This window comes from Sycon ciliatum, chromosome 8 (genome assembly GCF_964019385.1).
Source record: "Sycon ciliatum chromosome 8, ocSycCili1.1, whole genome shotgun sequence".
Classification (NCBI taxonomy): Eukaryota; Metazoa; Porifera; class Calcarea; order Leucosolenida; family Sycettidae; genus Sycon; species Sycon ciliatum.
In genome coordinates, this window is record NC_088650.1 from 4,756,147 (window position 1) to 4,773,501 (window position 17,355).

The window sequence follows — 17,355 nt, forward strand, 5'->3', positions numbered from 1 at the left end:
AATAGTTCCCTGTCTGTGGTGGCGGCTGATCATGATGCAGCGTTTGCGGGCATAGCAGGTCATTTTTTTATGAATGTACATGTCCATCTAAATGTAAATGTACGTTGCATGTAGTCTTGACAAATTAATCTGCATTTACACACATAATTATCAGAGAACATCACGTGTCCGGCACGAAGATACATGATTGTACAATGTCCCAGCATGACCATTGAATAGTCTCCAGAGCTGGACGAGTCTTATTACGGAGGATTAGCAAGACGAAATTCGCGTTCGCGTTCGCTCTCCAAGGAAAGTCGAACTCAGTGACGGAATTCGCGTTATGAGAAGGATTAGCAAACAGACTTCGCACATGCATGACGTTGACACGTCGTCCATTGTGTGCAGACAGTATAGCGTAGTAAATTTATGACTGTCCTGACACGAATCCGCGATTCGTGTTCCGACTACTTTTCCGAACGAAAAATGCGAAAGTTCGCAATCCAGTTCGCTAACTGAAAAATGTTTGCGAACGCGAACGCGAATTTCGTCTTGCTAATCCTCCGTATTGTTTGTGCAGTATTCTACATTCACATTGTGGATGAAATTCCGCCAGCAGAGTCCCCCACCGAACGAAGAAGTGGAGCACATTATTCTACATACCTATACACAAGGCAGAGCAACAGACCGTGTGATGAGTGTTTTTGAACACGAAACTCAGAGTAATGAGAAAGTGTTTTGGTCTCTCTTGTTCTGCCTTGTGTAGTACGATCCGCCCTTGTTAGAGTATTGAGCACTATTTGCAGCAAGGACTTCAGACGCTTTGTACATACTTTGCACATTATTCTACATACCTATACACAAGGCAGAGCAACAGACCGTGTGATGAGTGTTTTTGAACACGAAACTCAGAGTAATGAGAAAGTGTTTTGGTCTCTCTTGTTCTGCCTTGTGTAGTACGATGCGCCCTTGTTAGAGTATTGAGCACTATTTGCAGCAAGGACTTCAGACGCTTTGTACATACTTTGCACATTATTCTACATACCTATACACAAGGCAGAGCAACAGACCGTGTGATGAGTGTTTTTGAACACGAAACTCAGAGTAATGAGAAAGTGTTTTGGTCTCTGTTGTTCTGCCTTGTGTAGTACGGTCCGCCCTTGTTAGAGTATTTAGCACTATTTGCAGCAAAGACTTCAGGCACTTTGTACATACTGTACATACAGTAGAAGCAGAGGACATTTTAAAATGATTACAACTCTGAGTTTCCGCTCTGGGCGATCGGGTCCCCACTCTAAGAACACCAGTTGCCATGGCCCAGACAGAGCGTGAAGCTGAGTTTATTTCAGTGATTTTCATGAATCGATAACATTGTACTTAGTGCATTTCTGAAGCACATGTGAAGTACAGAATACAATTCAATGTTCAATCATGAAGGATTAGAACGCAACACAAAAAGAAAAAAAAACAATTTTGCGTTTATTGCCCAGTTCTCGTGTTACATGTTCCTTTTTAATATAGTCTGTCTCATTTTGCCCTGAGATGTTTTGATGCATAGTGATTATGACGCTCATCATTCGCTCCCTCGTCACTGTAACGTTCTGTCCGTTTGGTTTTAGCGAATTCAAATAAAGAAAACAACAACAAAACAACATGTATATGTCGATCACCAATTCAGCTTGCATCGTGTATTACCGGTATTTGTTTTCATTAAATTTTTGAGCATTGCATTCATTGTGTTATTTTCCCGTACAAGAGGCTTTCATTTTATTCAAGAAAGTAATCAAGAAGTTGGTTGCTCCAACGAGGAGCACACGCTTCTTGCCGAACTTGACACTTGACTGACTCACGACTGACATCCGGAGCACACGCGGAGCACGTCGCACCTTCCGCTCGGCAAACCTGAAAGAAAGCACCACTCCCTGCTGAATACACAGTGTTTCGGGGAATTCATCCCTCATCAGTTGAGCTTGAGTAGTGTTTGTTTTCTTTCTCTGGAAGACTGTATGCACTAAGAATATCAAACATAAGACACTGCTAAAACTGAGAAGAAACTTAGAATTGGATTCAACCACTGTTCACCATGAACTCTTTTCAAGACAAGGAGAAAGCAAAACAACAAAACCAAAGCTGCTAGAGCACTGCACGCGGAAAAACTCTGCACGTGAGATGCCGTGCAGCGGGAAAAAGGCCATACATCTGAAGCATACGTCTCGTGCACAGGAGCACAAGCCCGGGAAAAACAGGGTTGATGATCACATGATTTCACGCATGAGTGATACCATACATGACCTACAGAACTAGAGAATGATTGTAGTGAAAACAGACACATAAATCATACATTTCTCCCCTCTTTGCTCGAATAAGGCAGAACTATGGTTGACGGATGAGAGCAAGCTAACGTAAACAGGAGAGATCACACTACATGTATAGCATGGATTGAACGCTGCACCAAACTTGAGTGGAACGGCCAACGCCGGAGAATTGGACTGTCACCTAAGAACAATTTTGAATTTTAAGATGATGAGAAAAACAGCAGATAATGATCTCCAAGTCGGGTGCATGACCATATCAATGTTCCTTAAGAACATGTCACTTTGCTGTACAATACTGTTCGTTGCTGCTAGCAGTTCACACGGAGCGAAACTGTTCACTACTGCTAACAGTTCACTGCTCACTCTCGAGTGGAATCAGGACATTGATAGCACGTCGGTACACCCGCTTGCGGATCTTGACGTCCACTACGCGTACACAACCGTCCTCAGCCGGGTATACAGCAACCACTCGACCGAGTGGCCAGGTACTTCTAGGGGTGTGTGCGTCAACACAGATGACGACATCGCCCACCTTGATGTTGCGTTTCTTCTGCTGCCACTTCTGCCGGACGTTCAACGTTGGAACCACCTCCTTCACCAACCTTCGCCAGACGTCTTGAGTTAGGCGCTGTACAACTCTCCACCTGTCATGTGGATCAGGCTGTCCGTCAGGCTCCAGATGATCGATGGCGTGGTGGATATCGCGATGACCCACGAGGAAGTGCAGTGGCGTTAGCGGCTCTAGATCCTCGGCATCGTCACTGATACTCGTAAGAGGTCGGGCGTTCAGCATAGCCTCCGCATGAACGAATGCGGTCGCAAGCTCTTCATCACTGCACACTCCATTTTCGAGAACGGCGTACACTGCACGCTTCGCCAGCTTGATCATAGACTCGAACACACCTCCGTGATGTGGCGCGCTTGGTGGATTAAATCTCCAGTTGATCTTGTTTGACGCCATGTCTGCCGCAACATCTTCAGAGTGCTCCAGCTCTTCCACGGCGTCTCGCAGCTCTGCTTCAGTAGCGACGAAATTGGTGCCGTTGTCAGAGACGACATCCTTCGGTGTGCCTCGCCTCTTACAGAATCGGGAGAAACACATCAAGAACCCCTGCGCCGTCATGTCGTAAGCCATTTCCAAATGACACGCACGTGTCTCCAGACACGTAAATAGGCAGAGATAACGCTTGGCACGGCTTCGTCCACGGCCTTGCCTTGTCGAGAACGGCCCGGCGTAGTCCACGCCAACGCCAGAGAACACTCGTTCAGTGATAGCGACACGCTGCTCAGGAAGCTGTCCCATGAGTTGGGATGCTGGCCTGTTCCACCGTCGTCTGCAGCCGTTGCAACCGTGTCGATGCGACTTCACTGCCTGCTTCCCGCGGACGATCCAATAGCGTTGTCGGAGATTTGCGAGTAGATAGTTGACTCCGAATTCGTGATGACACTTCTCATCCTCCGATGCTATGACGAGTGAGGTGATCTGGTGCTTAGGTGGGAGAATCACGGGCCGGCGTGTGCATGCCGTAACCTTCGTGCTAGCATTATCGAGCCGTCCGCCGACTATCAGCACTGCAGGATGCTGACTTGTATCCAGTTCTGGATTCAGTGGCAGCAGCGGATCGCCATTCTCAAGTGGTTGGCCACGCTCAAGACGGCTGATGGTGCGCCCATAGGACTCGCGTTGAGAAACGGAGAGCCAGTACCTCTCTGAAAGTACCATCTCCTCAGCCGACAGCTCCGGTACTGGAACACAACTGCCGCTGCAGTCGCAACTCCCCTCTGTGCTGCTGGCTGGGAGAGGTTGCAGCAATCCATCTGATGTGGCAGGTGCACTGGCTTTGGTTGATCCAGCTGCCTGCTTGCAGTTGCGGAGGAAACGAAGGCACCAGCACGTCACGCGAAGAAGTCTCTTCCATGACGAGCACCTGGCTGGTGACAAGCGAGACTGTGCAGGCTCCGCTGCTGTTGTGACAAACGCAGATGCCAGGGCTCGCTTCGTCTCTCCACCGACGTATGATGGCACAGTGATCTCTCGAATTGGCCACTGATCGGGAGGCGACGACAGGAACTCCGGTCCGGACCACCAGACTTCATTGTCAGCTAGCTTCTCCGCTGTCAATCCACGACTTGGCAGGTCTGCGGGGTTGAGTCGGCCCGGGATATGACGCCATTGAGCTCCAGAGGTAGCGGCGTGAATCTCGGAGATTTTGTTCCCGATGTCTGTCTGAAACTTCCGGCTGTGAGATCCGACCCAATACAGCACGTTCATACTGTCCGTCCAGAATACATGGTCTCGGACTGGCAGGTTGAGTGCTTTCTCCACCTCGAGGCTCAGCTTCGTGCCGAGGACCGCTGCCTTCAGCTCCAACTTTGGGATGGAGAGCTTGCGGATTGGAGATGGTCTCGCCTTCGCCAGGGCTAGCGTCGTCTTCACCGTTCCGTCTGGATACTGGCACCGTATGTACGTAGCAGCAGCGTACGCTCCATCAGATGCGTCGGTGAACGTGTGCACTTGGATCTCAGCAGTGGAGGGGTCGAGAGTGGCCACCTTGAAACACCGGTCGACTTGGACTGCTGAGAGTGAGGGTAGCTCCGAGAACCATTGCGTCCAAGCCTTGGCATCATGCTCGTCCAGTTGATCGTCCCAGCCATACCCTTTGATGCATAGCTGCTGGAACATCATCCGCGAGCGAATCGTGAGCGGGCAGATCTGTCCTCGCGGGTCGAATACTGTGGACATCTCCTTCAGGACTGTCCTCTTGGTCATCTGCTCAGCTGCGCAGCCGGAGAAGACGAAGAGGAACTTGTCGGACTCAGCATTCCAGGTGACACCTAGAGTCTTCGTGGATGGCAGCGTGCTGTGACTGTGATCACCCACCTCGGCAACAGCTCCTGGCGCACGATCCTCCTCTGGAACATCGGCCATTACTGCTGCAGAATTGGACAGCCACTTGCGGATGTTGAATCCACCATCATGGAGTAGTGACTTCACCTCGAGGCGCACACGCTTGGCTGTGTCATCATCAGCACACGAATGGAGTAGGTCATCTACGTAAGTGTCATCGTGGACCGCGGCCGATACGTCAGCTGAGTAGAGATGGCCAAACTTGTTGGAGGTCTCCTCGAGAGCTCTACCCGCCAGGTACGGTGACGCTTTTACACCAAAGACGATGCGGTTGAACTGGTACACCTTCGGCTCGTGCTGCGGGTCGTGCCGCCACAAGAAGCGGTGGTACTTGCGGTCTTGTTGACGTAGCTGGATCTGCAGAAACATCTCTGATATATCGCCGACCAGGGACACCGGCTCCAGGCAGAAGCGAAGCAGGACGTGAACAATATTGTTCTGTGTCTTTCTGCCAGCATACATCTCCTCGTTCATAGACGTACCTCCCCAGTTGACGGACGCATCGAAGACGACTCTCACCTTGGTGGTCACGCGATCATTCCTCACGACTGGGAAGTGGGGAAGATACCATTGATCACTTCCGTCCTCTGCCGCTGTGGTGGGCTCAACTTCTTCGATGTAGTGCTTCGTCATGTAGGTTGACAGCACGTTCCGGTATGCCTCGTACACAGCCGGTCGTTTGGCGAGCGAGCGCTCCAACGACTGAAGCCGCTGCTCAGCCTGCTTTGCGTTGGACTCGAGGCTCGGAATCCCACTCGTCGCACTCCACGGGATGCCCATCTCAAAACGCGATCCATCGTGTTGAATCGACTCGGTCACTAGCTGTTCTGCCCGTTGCTCATCAGGTGTTGAGTATGTCTCACCCATGCCGACCTTCTCCAACTCCCAGAAGCTGTTGACAAGTTCATCTAGTCTCAGGTCCTGCGTAGACCTGACGAGAGATGCACCAACACATGTCATCTCGGGCTGGTCATAGGAGTTGTCAGTTGCGCCGTAACACACCCACCCGAGTGGTGTCAACCGAGCTAGCGGGTCACCAGGCTTGCCATGCCGTTCCTCCAGGGACGTGTGAAGCTGTGCCGCATTGAGTCCAATGAGGATGTCCACCTGAGCATGCTGCTGGTGCCTTGGGAACCTGATGTCGCTCAGGTGCGTCCAGTTCTGTTTCTGCGCGTTCCAGTCGACAGGCTTGATGGCACCAGTCACTGTTGGAAGGACGAAGGCAGAGAATGCAGACTCTTCGTCGCCTCCCTGTCGGGTGATAGTAACCGCTACTCTCTCACGGTCACCTCGGATGGTCTTGCCACCTAGTACGGTAGTCGTCAGTGTTTCGACATCTCCGCTGTAACTCAGCTGCTTGGCCAGGTCTTCTCTGATGAAGCTGACGGATGATGCCGAATCTAGCAGTGCGGTAGCCTCGACGACGTGAGGACCATTCTTCACTGTCACCGGCACTGTCATGAACGATACGTGCTGAGACTGGGAGAGACTGTCACTCGCGAAGCAGCTGGCTCCGACATTGACGGCAGCAGACGAATGTGCACCCGCTTTGTCACCTTCGGCGGTTTGTGCCTTAACTACCGGCGCCTGTTCGCTGGGCTTTCTCTCCGAGTGTAACATTCTGTGGTGCTTCCGCCCACACATGTCGCAGGGCTTGTTGCGACACTCTGCCGATCGATGCTTAGCCGGTCTCAGGCAACAGATGCAGATGTTGAGGGGCTTCACGAAGCTCCAGCGTTCAGCAACTGACATCTTCGCGAACTCATGGCAGTCTGCAAGTTGATGCTGCTTACCGCACTTGATGCAGCTCTTCGGAGTACCGGCTGACTTCCGCTCGCTGCTCTCGGCGGCTGTTGTCAGGGTGTAGTGTTGACGGCGCTCTGACAATTTGGTCCTCTGACTGCCACAAGCGGATTGTCTTTCTGCAGCAGCCTGGCGCTTGTCCGAACTGCTGCTGGATGACACTGCTTGGCTCTTGTAGCTGTTGCGCTGGCGCTCGTCCACCTTCCGCATCATGTGCACGACGTGAAGCAGCCAGTCCGCGAATGATTGTACATCGCATTTCTGGTCATCATACTTCTCAAAGTACTTGAGCAGCATTGACGACGGGACTTTCTCCGTTGCAGCGAGATAGAGCTCTCGGCCAGGGGTTATACCACATGACCTCATGTTCACCAGGACACTCCGCAGCTTCAATGCGAACTTCTTTATCTTCTCAGTGTCCTTCATGGTAGTGATCTTCGGCCACGTAATGATTTCCTGCTCGTGCCGCTCGATCTGACGATCCTCACCACCATACCAGGCCTCGATCTCCTGCATGGCTGCCTGATAGGCCCCCGGCCCGTCCATGACGTCTTCTATCAGCTCCTCAGCACAGCCACCCGCGAGAGCCTCCCTCAGGCGTGCCATCTTGTAGTATTCTGTGACATTCGGATCTGCGCCGACCAGTCCCATGAATTTCTGCCGCCATCTCACGTAATTGTCTTCATTGCCATCAAACATGGGCAGCTTCAGTGCCTTGAGGTGGCCACTCGGGCGGTAGGCCGGCGTCACTGTCGGGGCACCCTGATGCTGTCCGATTTGGTGGGCTGGCACTGCTTGTGCTTGGCTACTCGGGTACTGGGGTGCTGCTGTTGAAACCATGTACTGTGGTACAGGCATAGGCTGATATGGATACGCCGGTGTGCTGGTGTATGTCAGGCCGGGTCTGACCTCACGCGAGATTGTCGGCTGACTACTGGTAGCTGCTCCGTGCACCGTCACGCTGGGCTTCGGCACAAACGGAGGGGCGGCTGCTGTAAGTGCTGTCATTGGTGCGAACGCCTGGCTCACGAAGCCAGAGCGTTGAGTTGGCGCTGCACTGGATGCGGCTACGGCGCGCTGTGCGCTGAGACCGTCCACACCATGCGGCCTAGTTGCTGATGCTCCACTGGTGGTGCTACTGCCTACTGCACTGATAGTAGCAGGTGGTGACGGAACAGCAGCATCCACTGCTGGCACTGGTCTGCTGCTCACTGGGTGTGCTGGTGTCCTTACTGCCCTTGACAGGGTAGTTGTTGGCTGTAGTCTGCCTGGATTCCTGACAACAAACTGCTGTGTGGATCTGCTGACATGTTGTTGCTGCTGCTGCTGCTGGTCCCCTGCCAGTTCTGAGTTCGACTTTCTGTTCCTTAGTTCTCTAACATACCACAGAGGCAGCCTTCTGCTGTAGTCGGAGCTGCAACTATCCACCTCTGTTTCGTCGTCATCAGCATCTGAACTTGCTGAACCAGTAACACTGGGTGGCACTATTGGCGATTGCCCAAGCACCATCTCCACCGGGTTTGCCTCAACATCACCCGACGCATACGCTGCGTCTGTAACTGTGGCTGTCGGTTCGACCAGTCCATCAGCTGACTGTGGTGTAGACCCACGTCCTGTGCCGACCACTGGTCGGTCCAAATCGGAAGGTGAGTAGACACTTCTATCTTCGCTGCTGTTCTCACTGTAAGCAGATGCGGAAGAGCGGCGACGAAACTCAGACTTCGCCCTCTCCACCGTGCTTGCCTTCTTCATTAGATCGAGTTGGATGGCGATCGACTCTTGTCGCAACTTCGCCACTTCTGCTTCCTTGTCCAACTCCGCCTGTAGTCTCTCGACTTCCTTGGCTATTCTTCTTTCGGATGCACTAGTCCTTACACCTCTCTCATCATGTCTTCGCTGTGTTAGGTTTCCGACGTCTGCGTCGGAGGAAATAAATCGCTTGGGCAGCTTGCCCTTCGTTGATCTTGAACTGACTCGCTGTCCAGGTATGGCACTCTGCTCGTCCATCCTGAAGATCCGGCTCGAAGGACCAGTATGTTTGTTTTCTTTCTCTGGAAGACTGTATGCACTAAGAATATCAAACATAAGACACTGCTAAAACTGAGAAGAAACTTAGAATTGGATTCAACCACTGTTCACCATGAACTCTTTTCAAGACAAGGAGAAAGCAAAACAACAAAACCAAAGCTGCTAGAGCACTGCACGCGGAAAAACTCTGCACGTGAGATGCCGTGCAGCGGGAAAAAGGCCATACATCTGAAGCATACGTCTCGTGCACAGGAGCACAAGCCCGGGAAAAACAGGGTTGATGATCACATGATTTCACGCATGAGTGATACCATACATGACCTACAGAACTAGAGAATGATTGTAGTGAAAACAGACACATAAATCATACATTTCTCCCCTCTTTGCTCGAATAAGGCAGAACTATGGTTGACGGATGAGAGCAAGCTAACGTAAACAGAAGAGATCACACTACATGTATAGCATGGATTGAACGCTGCACCAAACTTGAGTGGAACGGCCAACGCCGGAGAATTGGACTGTCACCTAAGAACAATTTTGAATTTTAAGATGATGAGAAAAACAGCAGATAATGATCTCCAAGTCGGGTGCATGACCATATCAATGTTCCTTAAGAACATGTCACTTTGCTGTACAATACTGTTCGTTGCTGCTAGCAGTTCACACGGAGCGAAACTGTTCACTACTGCTAACAGTTCACTGCTCACTCTCGAGTGGAATCAGGACATTGATAGCACGTCGGTACACCCGCTTGCGGATCTTGACGTCCACTACGCGTACACAACCGTCCTCAGCCGGGTATACAGCAACCACTCGACCGAGTGGCCAGGTACTTCTAGGGGTGTGTGCGTCAACACAGATGACGACATCGCCCACCTTGATGTTGCGTTTCTTCTGCTGCCACTTCTGCCGGACGTTCAACGTTGGAACCACCTCCTTCACCAACCTTCGCCAGACGTCTTGAGTTAGGCGCTGTACAACTCTCCACCTGTCATGTGGATCAGGCTGTCCGTCAGGCTCCAGATGATCGATGGCGTGGTGGATATCGCGATGACCCACGAGGAAGTGCAGTGGCGTTAGCGGCTCTAGATCCTCGGCATCGTCACTGATACTCGTAAGAGGTCGGGCGTTCAGCATAGCCTCCGCATGAACGAATGCGGTCGCAAGCTCTTCATCACTGCACACTCCATTTTCGAGAACGGCGTACACTGCACGCTTCGCCAGCTTGATCATAGACTCGAACACACCTCTGTGATGTGGCGCGCTTGGTGGATTAAATCTCCAGTTGATCTTGTTTGACGCCATGTCTGCCGCAACATCTTCAGAGTGCTCCAGCTCTTCCACGGCGTCTCGCAGCTCTGCTTCAGTAGCGACGAAATTGGTGCCGTTGTCAGAGACGACATCCTTCGGTGTGCCTCGCCTCTTACAGAATCGGGAGAAACACATCAAGAACCCCTGCGCCGTCATGTCGTAAGCCATTTCCAAATGACACGCACGTGTCTCCAGACACGTAAATAGGCAGAGATAACGCTTGGCACGGCTTCGTCCACGGCCTTGCCTTGTCGAGAACGGCCCGGCGTAGTCCACGCCAACGCCAGAGAACACTCGTTCAGTGATAGCGACACGCTGCTCAGGAAGCTGTCCCATGAGTTGGGATGCTGGCCTGTTCCACCGTCGTCTGCAGCCGTTGCAACCGTGTCGATGCGACTTCACTGCCTGCTTCCCGCGGACGATCCAATAGCGTTGTCGGAGATTTGCGAGTAGATAGTTGACTCCGAATTCGTGATGACACTTCTCATCCTCCGATGCTATGACGAGTGAGGTGATCTGGTGCTTAGGTGGGAGAATCACGGGCCGGCGTGTGCATGCCGTAACCTTCGTGCTAGCATTATCGAGCCGTCCGCCGACTATCAGCACTGCAGGATGCTGACTTGTATCCAGTTCTGGATTCAGTGGCAGCAGCGGATCGCCATTCTCAAGTGGTTGGCCACGCTCAAGACGGCTGATGGTGCGCCCATAGGACTCGCGTTGAGAAACGGAGAGCCAGTACCTCTCTGAAAGTACCATCTCCTCAGCCGACAGCTCCGGTACTGGAACACAACTGCCGCTGCAGTCGCAACTCCCCTCTGTGCTGCTGGCTGGGAGAGGTTGCAGCAATCCATCTGATGTGGCAGGTGCACTGGCTTTGGTTGATCCAGCTGCCTGCTTGCAGTTGCGGAGGAAACGAAGGCACCAGCACGTCACGCGAAGAAGTCTCTTCCATGACGAGCACCTGGCTGGTGACAAGCGAGACTGTGCAGGCTCCGCTGCTGTTGTGACAAACGCAGATGCCAGGGCTCGCTTCGTCTCTCCACCGACGTATGATGGCACAGTGATCTCTCGAATTGGCCACTGATCGGGAGGCGACGACAGGAACTCCGGTCCGGACCACCAGACTTCATTGTCAGCTAGCTTCTCCGCTGTCAATCCACGACTTGGCAGGTCTGCGGGGTTGAGTCGGCCCGGGATATGACGCCATTGAGCTCCAGAGGTAGCGGCGTGAATCTCGGAGATTTTGTTCCCGATGTCTGTCTGAAACTTCCGGCTGTGAGATCTGACCCAATACAGCACGTTCATACTGTCCGTCCAGAATACATGGTCTCGGACTGGCAGGTTGAGTGCTTTCTCCACCTCGAGGCTCAGCTTCGTGCCGAGGACCGCTGCCTTCAGCTCCAACTTTGGGATGGAGAGCTTGCGGATTGGAGATGGTCTCGCCTTCGCCAGGGCTAGCGTCGTCTTCACCGTTCCGTCTGGATACTGGCACCGTATGTACGTAGCAGCAGCGTACGCTCCATCAGATGCGTCGGTGAACGTGTGCACTTGGATCTCAGCAGTGGAGGGGTCGAGAGTGGCCACCTTGAAACACCGGTCGACTTGGACTGCTGAGAGTGAGGGTAGCTCCGAGAACCATTGCGTCCAAGCCTTGGCATCATGCTCGTCCAGTTGATCGTCCCAGCCATACCCTTTGATGCATAGCTGCTGGAACATCATCCGCGAGCGAATCGTGAGCGGGCAGATCTGTCCTCGCGGGTCGAATACTGTGGACATCTCCTTCAGGACTGTCCTCTTGGTCATCTGCTCAGCTGCGCAGCCGGAGAAGACGAAGAGGAACTTGTCGGACTCAGCATTCCAGGTGACACCTAGAGTCTTCGTGGATGGCAGCGTGCTGTGACTGTGATCACCCACCTCGGCAACAGCTCCTGGCGCACGATCCTCCTCTGGAACATCGGCCATTACTGCTGCAGAATTGGACAGCCACTTGCGGATGTTGAATCCACCATCATGGAGTAGTGACTTCACCTCGAGGCGCACACGCTTGGCTGTGTCATCATCAGCACACGAATGGAGTAGGTCATCTACGTAAGTGTCATCGTGGACCGCGGCCGATACGTCAGCTGAGTAGAGATGGCCAAACTTGTTGGAGGTCTCCTCGAGAGCTCTACCCGCCAGGTACGGTGACGCTTTTACACCAAAGACGATGCGGTTGAACTGGTACACCTTCGGCTCGTGCTGCGGGTCGTGCCGCCACAAGAAGCGGTGGTACTTGCGGTCTTGTTGACGTAGCTGGATCTGCAGAAACATCTCTGATATATCGCCGACCAGGGACACCGGCTCCAGGCAGAAGCGAAGCAGGACGTGAACAATATTGTTCTGTGTCTTTCTGCCAGCATACATCTCCTCGTTCATAGACGTACCTCCCCAGTTGACGGACGCATCGAAGACGACTCTCACCTTGGTGGTCACGCGATCATTCCTCACGACTGGGAAGTGGGGAAGATACCATTGATCACTTCCGTCCTCTGCCGCTGTGGTGGGCTCAACTTCTTCGATGTAGTGCTTCGTCATGTAGGTTGACAGCACGTTCCGGTATGCCTCGTACACAGCCGGTCGTTTGGCGAGCGAGCGCTCCAACGACTGAAGCCGCTGCTCAGCCTGCTTTGCGTTGGACTCGAGGCTCGGAATCCCACTCGTCGCACTCCACGGGATGCCCATCTCAAAACGCGATCCATCGTGTTGAATCGACTCGGTCACTAGCTGTTCTGCCCGTTGCTCATCAGGTGTTGAGTATGTCTCACCCATGCCGACCTTCTCCAACTCCCAGAAGCTGTTGACAAGTTCATCTAGTCTCAGGTCCTGCGTAGACCTGACGAGAGATGCACCAACACATGTCATCTCGGGCTGGTCATAGGAGTTGTCAGTTGCGCCGTAACACACCCACCCGAGTGGTGTCAACCGAGCTAGCGGGTCACCAGGCTTGCCATGCCGTTCCTCCAGGGACGTGTGAAGCTGTGCCGCATTGAGTCCAATGAGGATGTCCACCTGAGCATGCTGCTGGTGCCTTGGGAACCTGATGTCGCTCAGGTGCGTCCAGTTCTGTTTCTGCGCGTTCCAGTCGACAGGCTTGATGGCACCAGTCACTGTTGGAAGGACGAAGGCAGAGAATGCAGACTCTTCGTCGCCTCCCTGTCGGGTGATAGTAACCGCTACTCTCTCACGGTCACCTCGGATGGTCTTGCCACCTAGTACGGTAGTCGTCAGTGTTTCGACATCTCCGCTGTAACTCAGCTGCTTGGCCAGGTCTTCTCTGATGAAGCTGACGGATGATGCCGAATCTAGCAGTGCGGTAGCCTCGACGACGTGAGGACCATTCTTCACTGTCACCGGCACTGTCATGAACGATACGTGCTGAGACTGGGAGAGACTGTCACTCGCGAAGCAGCTGGCTCCGACATTGACGGCAGCAGACGAATGTGCACCCGCTTTGTCACCTTCGGCGGTTTGTGCCTTAACTACCGGCGCCTGTTCGCTGGGCTTTCTCTCCGAGTGTAACATTCTGTGGTGCTTCCGCCCACACATGTCGCAGGGCTTGTTGCGACACTCTGCCGATCGATGCTTAGCCGGTCTCAGGCAACAGATGCAGATGTTGAGGGGCTTCACGAAGCTCCAGCGTTCAGCAACTGACATCTTCGCGAACTCATGGCAGTCTGCAAGTTGATGCTGCTTACCGCACTTGATGCAGCTCTTCGGAGTACCGGCTGACTTCCGCTCGCTGCTCTCGGCGGCTGTTGTCAGGGTGTAGTGTTGACGGCGCTCTGACAATTTGGTCCTCTGACTGCCACAAGCGGATTGTCTTTCTGCAGCAGCCTGGCGCTTGTCCGAACTGCTGCTGGATGACACTGCTTGGCTCTTGTAGCTGTTGCGCTGGCGCTCGTCCACCTTCCGCATCATGTGCACGACGTGAAGCAGCCAGTCCGCGAATGATTGTACATCGCATTTCTGGTCATCATACTTCTCAAAGTACTTGAGCAGCATTGACGACGGGACTTTCTCCGTTGCAGCGAGATAGAGCTCTCGGCCAGGGGTTATACCACATGACCTCATGTTCACCAGGACACTCCGCAGCTTCAATGCGAACTTCTTTATCTTCTCAGTGTCCTTCATGGTAGTGATCTTCGGCCACGTAATGATTTCCTGCTCGTGCCGCTCGATCTGACGATCCTCACCACCATACCAGGCCTCGATCTCCTGCATGGCTGCCTGATAGGCCCCCGGCCCGTCCATGACGTCTTCTATCAGCTCCTCAGCACAGCCACCCGCGAGAGCCTCCCTCAGGCGTGCCATCTTGTAGTATTCTGTGACATTCGGATCTGCGCCGACCAGTCCCATGAATTTCTGCCGCCATCTCACGTAATTGTCTTCATTGCCATCAAACATGGGCAGCTTCAGTGCCTTGAGGTGGCCACTCGGGCGGTAGGCCGGCGTCACTGTCGGGGCACCCTGATGCTGTCCGATTTGGTGGGCTGGCACTGCTTGTGCTTGGCTACTCGGGTACTGGGGTGCTGCTGTTGAAACCATGTACTGTGGTACAGGCATAGGCTGATATGGATACGCCGGTGTGCTGGTGTATGTCAGGCCGGGTCTGACCTCACGCGAGATTGTCGGCTGACTACTGGTAGCTGCTCCGTGCACCGTCACGCTGGGCTTCGGCACAAACGGAGGGGCGGCTGCTGTAAGTGCTGTCATTGGTGCGAACGCCTGGCTCACGAAGCCAGAGCGTTGAGTTGGCGCTGCACTGGATGCGGCTACGGCGCGCTGTGCGCTGAGACCGTCCACACCATGCGGCCTAGTTGCTGATGCTCCACTGGTGGTGCTACTGCCTACTGCACTGATAGTAGCAGGTGGTGACGGAACAGCAGCATCCACTGCTGGCACTGGTCTGCTGCTCACTGGGTGTGCTGGTGTCCTTACTGCCCTTGACAGGGTAGTTGTTGGCTGTAGTCTGCCTGGATTCCTGACAACAAACTGCTGTGTGGATCTGCTGACATGTTGTTGCTGCTGCTGCTGCTGGTCCCCTGCCAGTTCTGAGTTCGACTTTCTGTTCCTTAGTTCTCTAACATACCACAGAGGCAGCCTTCTGCTGTAGTCGGAGCTGCAACTATCCACCTCTGTTTCGTCGTCATCAGCATCTGAACTTGCTGAACCAGTAACACTGGGTGGCACTATTGGCGATTGCCCAAGCACCATCTCCACCGGGTTTGCCTCAACATCACCCGACGCATACGCTGCGTCTGTAACTGTGGCTGTCGGTTCGACCAGTCCATCAGCTGACTGTGGTGTAGACCCACGTCCTGTGCCGACCACTGGTCGGTCCAAATCGGAAGGTGAGTAGACACTTCTATCTTCGCTGCTGTTCTCACTGTAAGCAGATGCGGAAGAGCGGCGACGAAACTCAGACTTCGCCCTCTCCACCGTGCTTGCCTTCTTCATTAGATCGAGTTGGATGGCGATCGACTCTTGTCGCAACTTCGCCACTTCTGCTTCCTTGTCCAACTCCGCCTGTAGTCTCTCGACTTCCTTGGCTATTCTTCTTTCGGATGCACTAGTCCTTACACCTCTCTCATCATGTCTTCGCTGTGTTAGGTTTCCGACGTCTGCGTCGGAGGAAATAAATCGCTTGGGCAGCTTGCCCTTCGTTGATCTTGAACTGACTCGCTGTCCAGGTATGGCACTCTGCTCGTCCATCCTGAAGATCCGGCTCGAAGGACCAGTATGTTTGTTTTCTTTCTCTGGAAGACTGTATGCACTAAGAATATCAAACATAAGACACTGCTAAAACTGAGAAGAAACTTAGAATTGGATTCAACCACTGTTCACCATGAACTCTTTTCAAGACAAGGAGAAAGCAAAACAACAAAACCAAAGCTGCTAGAGCACTGCACGCGGAAAAACTCTGCACGTGAGATGCCGTGCAGCGGGAAAAAGGCCATACATCTGAAGCATACGTCTCGTGCACAGGAGCACAAGCCCGGGAAAAACAGGGTTGATGATCACATGATTTCACGCATGAGTGATACCATACATGACCTACAGAACTAGAGAATGATTGTAGTGAAAACAGACACATAAATCATACAAGTAGGCTGAGGAAGATTGTGCCTGAAAAGCACCACTTATATACTGCTCCCCAGGCCAAACCATCACCAGGGATACAAACTTACAGAGACGCTTTGTTTCCAGCGCGACAAACACCTTGTGAAGCCCCAGGTAGCAGCGTGAGTCAGAGTCGCTCATGGAGTTGTGCTAAACAGACGTTGAGAGTCAGTATAGCTATTCACAACGCTGTCACCTCCAACAACTAGTCGCATGTCCGCGTGAGGGACAACAATACCAACTTCATGACTATTACCGCCGAAGTCGCGACTTCTAAGAAAGTAATCGAGTTAAAAAATGCTGTGTAGGAATACAAACCAAGTTCCCAATATATTCTATTAGTATTAGAGCTTGTACAGCACGCATCTGCAGAATATGGATGAAAAGCACAATAATCAATATGTACTTCAATGGTGACTTCGTTTCCTTAAAGGGGAAGTGCATCGATTTTTCGAGTATGGTCCAGAAGAAAGACAATTTGATGTCGGTTCGAATGGCATATCTCTCGCTTCCATACGATAAGCCAAACTTGCCAAATCGCCAATTGTATGCTCACGTTGCCATAGCGACCAGCGCAGTGATGACGTACGTAAGGCTTAGCTCCACCACAGAGAAGGTCGATCACTGCAGAATTTGGTCATTTTCAATTGGTTTATTGTATTCACGAAGTGAAAGAAGGGCTGTGTTCAATGCTGTTAGTGCAGTGAACTGTTTGTTAGTAGTCCTCTCGGTTGTGTACTGGGACGTGACACCGACAGGAGAAAGCTGGAGTGCGGAGACACCAGCAGACAAGCGAAAATAGTGACGAACAAAATGCTGAAATCTTGGTTGGGACAAATCAGACGTTCAGCA

General features: G+C 52.6%; 2 protein-coding genes across 2 annotated transcripts; both read right to left on the reverse strand.

Moving 5' to 3' along the window:
* Positions 1 to 2,646: 2,646 nt before the first annotated feature.
* LOC135823035 (uncharacterized) lies at positions 2,647 to 9,012 on the reverse strand. Its single transcript, XM_065335869.1, has one exon. The coding sequence runs from the start codon at positions 9,010 to 9,012 to the stop codon at positions 2,647 to 2,649; it is 6,366 nt and encodes a 2,121-aa protein (XP_065191941.1).
* A 717-nt stretch (positions 9,013 to 9,729) lies between these two features.
* LOC135823036 (uncharacterized) lies at positions 9,730 to 16,095 on the reverse strand. The gene has a single exon (XM_065335870.1). The coding sequence runs from the start codon at positions 16,093 to 16,095 to the stop codon at positions 9,730 to 9,732; it is 6,366 nt and encodes a 2,121-aa protein (XP_065191942.1).
* Positions 16,096 to 17,355: the final 1,260 nt, after the last annotated feature.

Bases quoted from the DNA above. Each gene is read 5' to 3' on its own strand.
- LOC135823035 (XM_065335869.1), bottom strand. From the start codon at position 9,012: ATGGACGAGCAGAGTGCCATACCTGGACAGCGAGTCAGTTCAAGATCA.
- LOC135823036 (XM_065335870.1), bottom strand. From the start codon at position 16,095: ATGGACGAGCAGAGTGCCATACCTGGACAGCGAGTCAGTTCAAGATCA.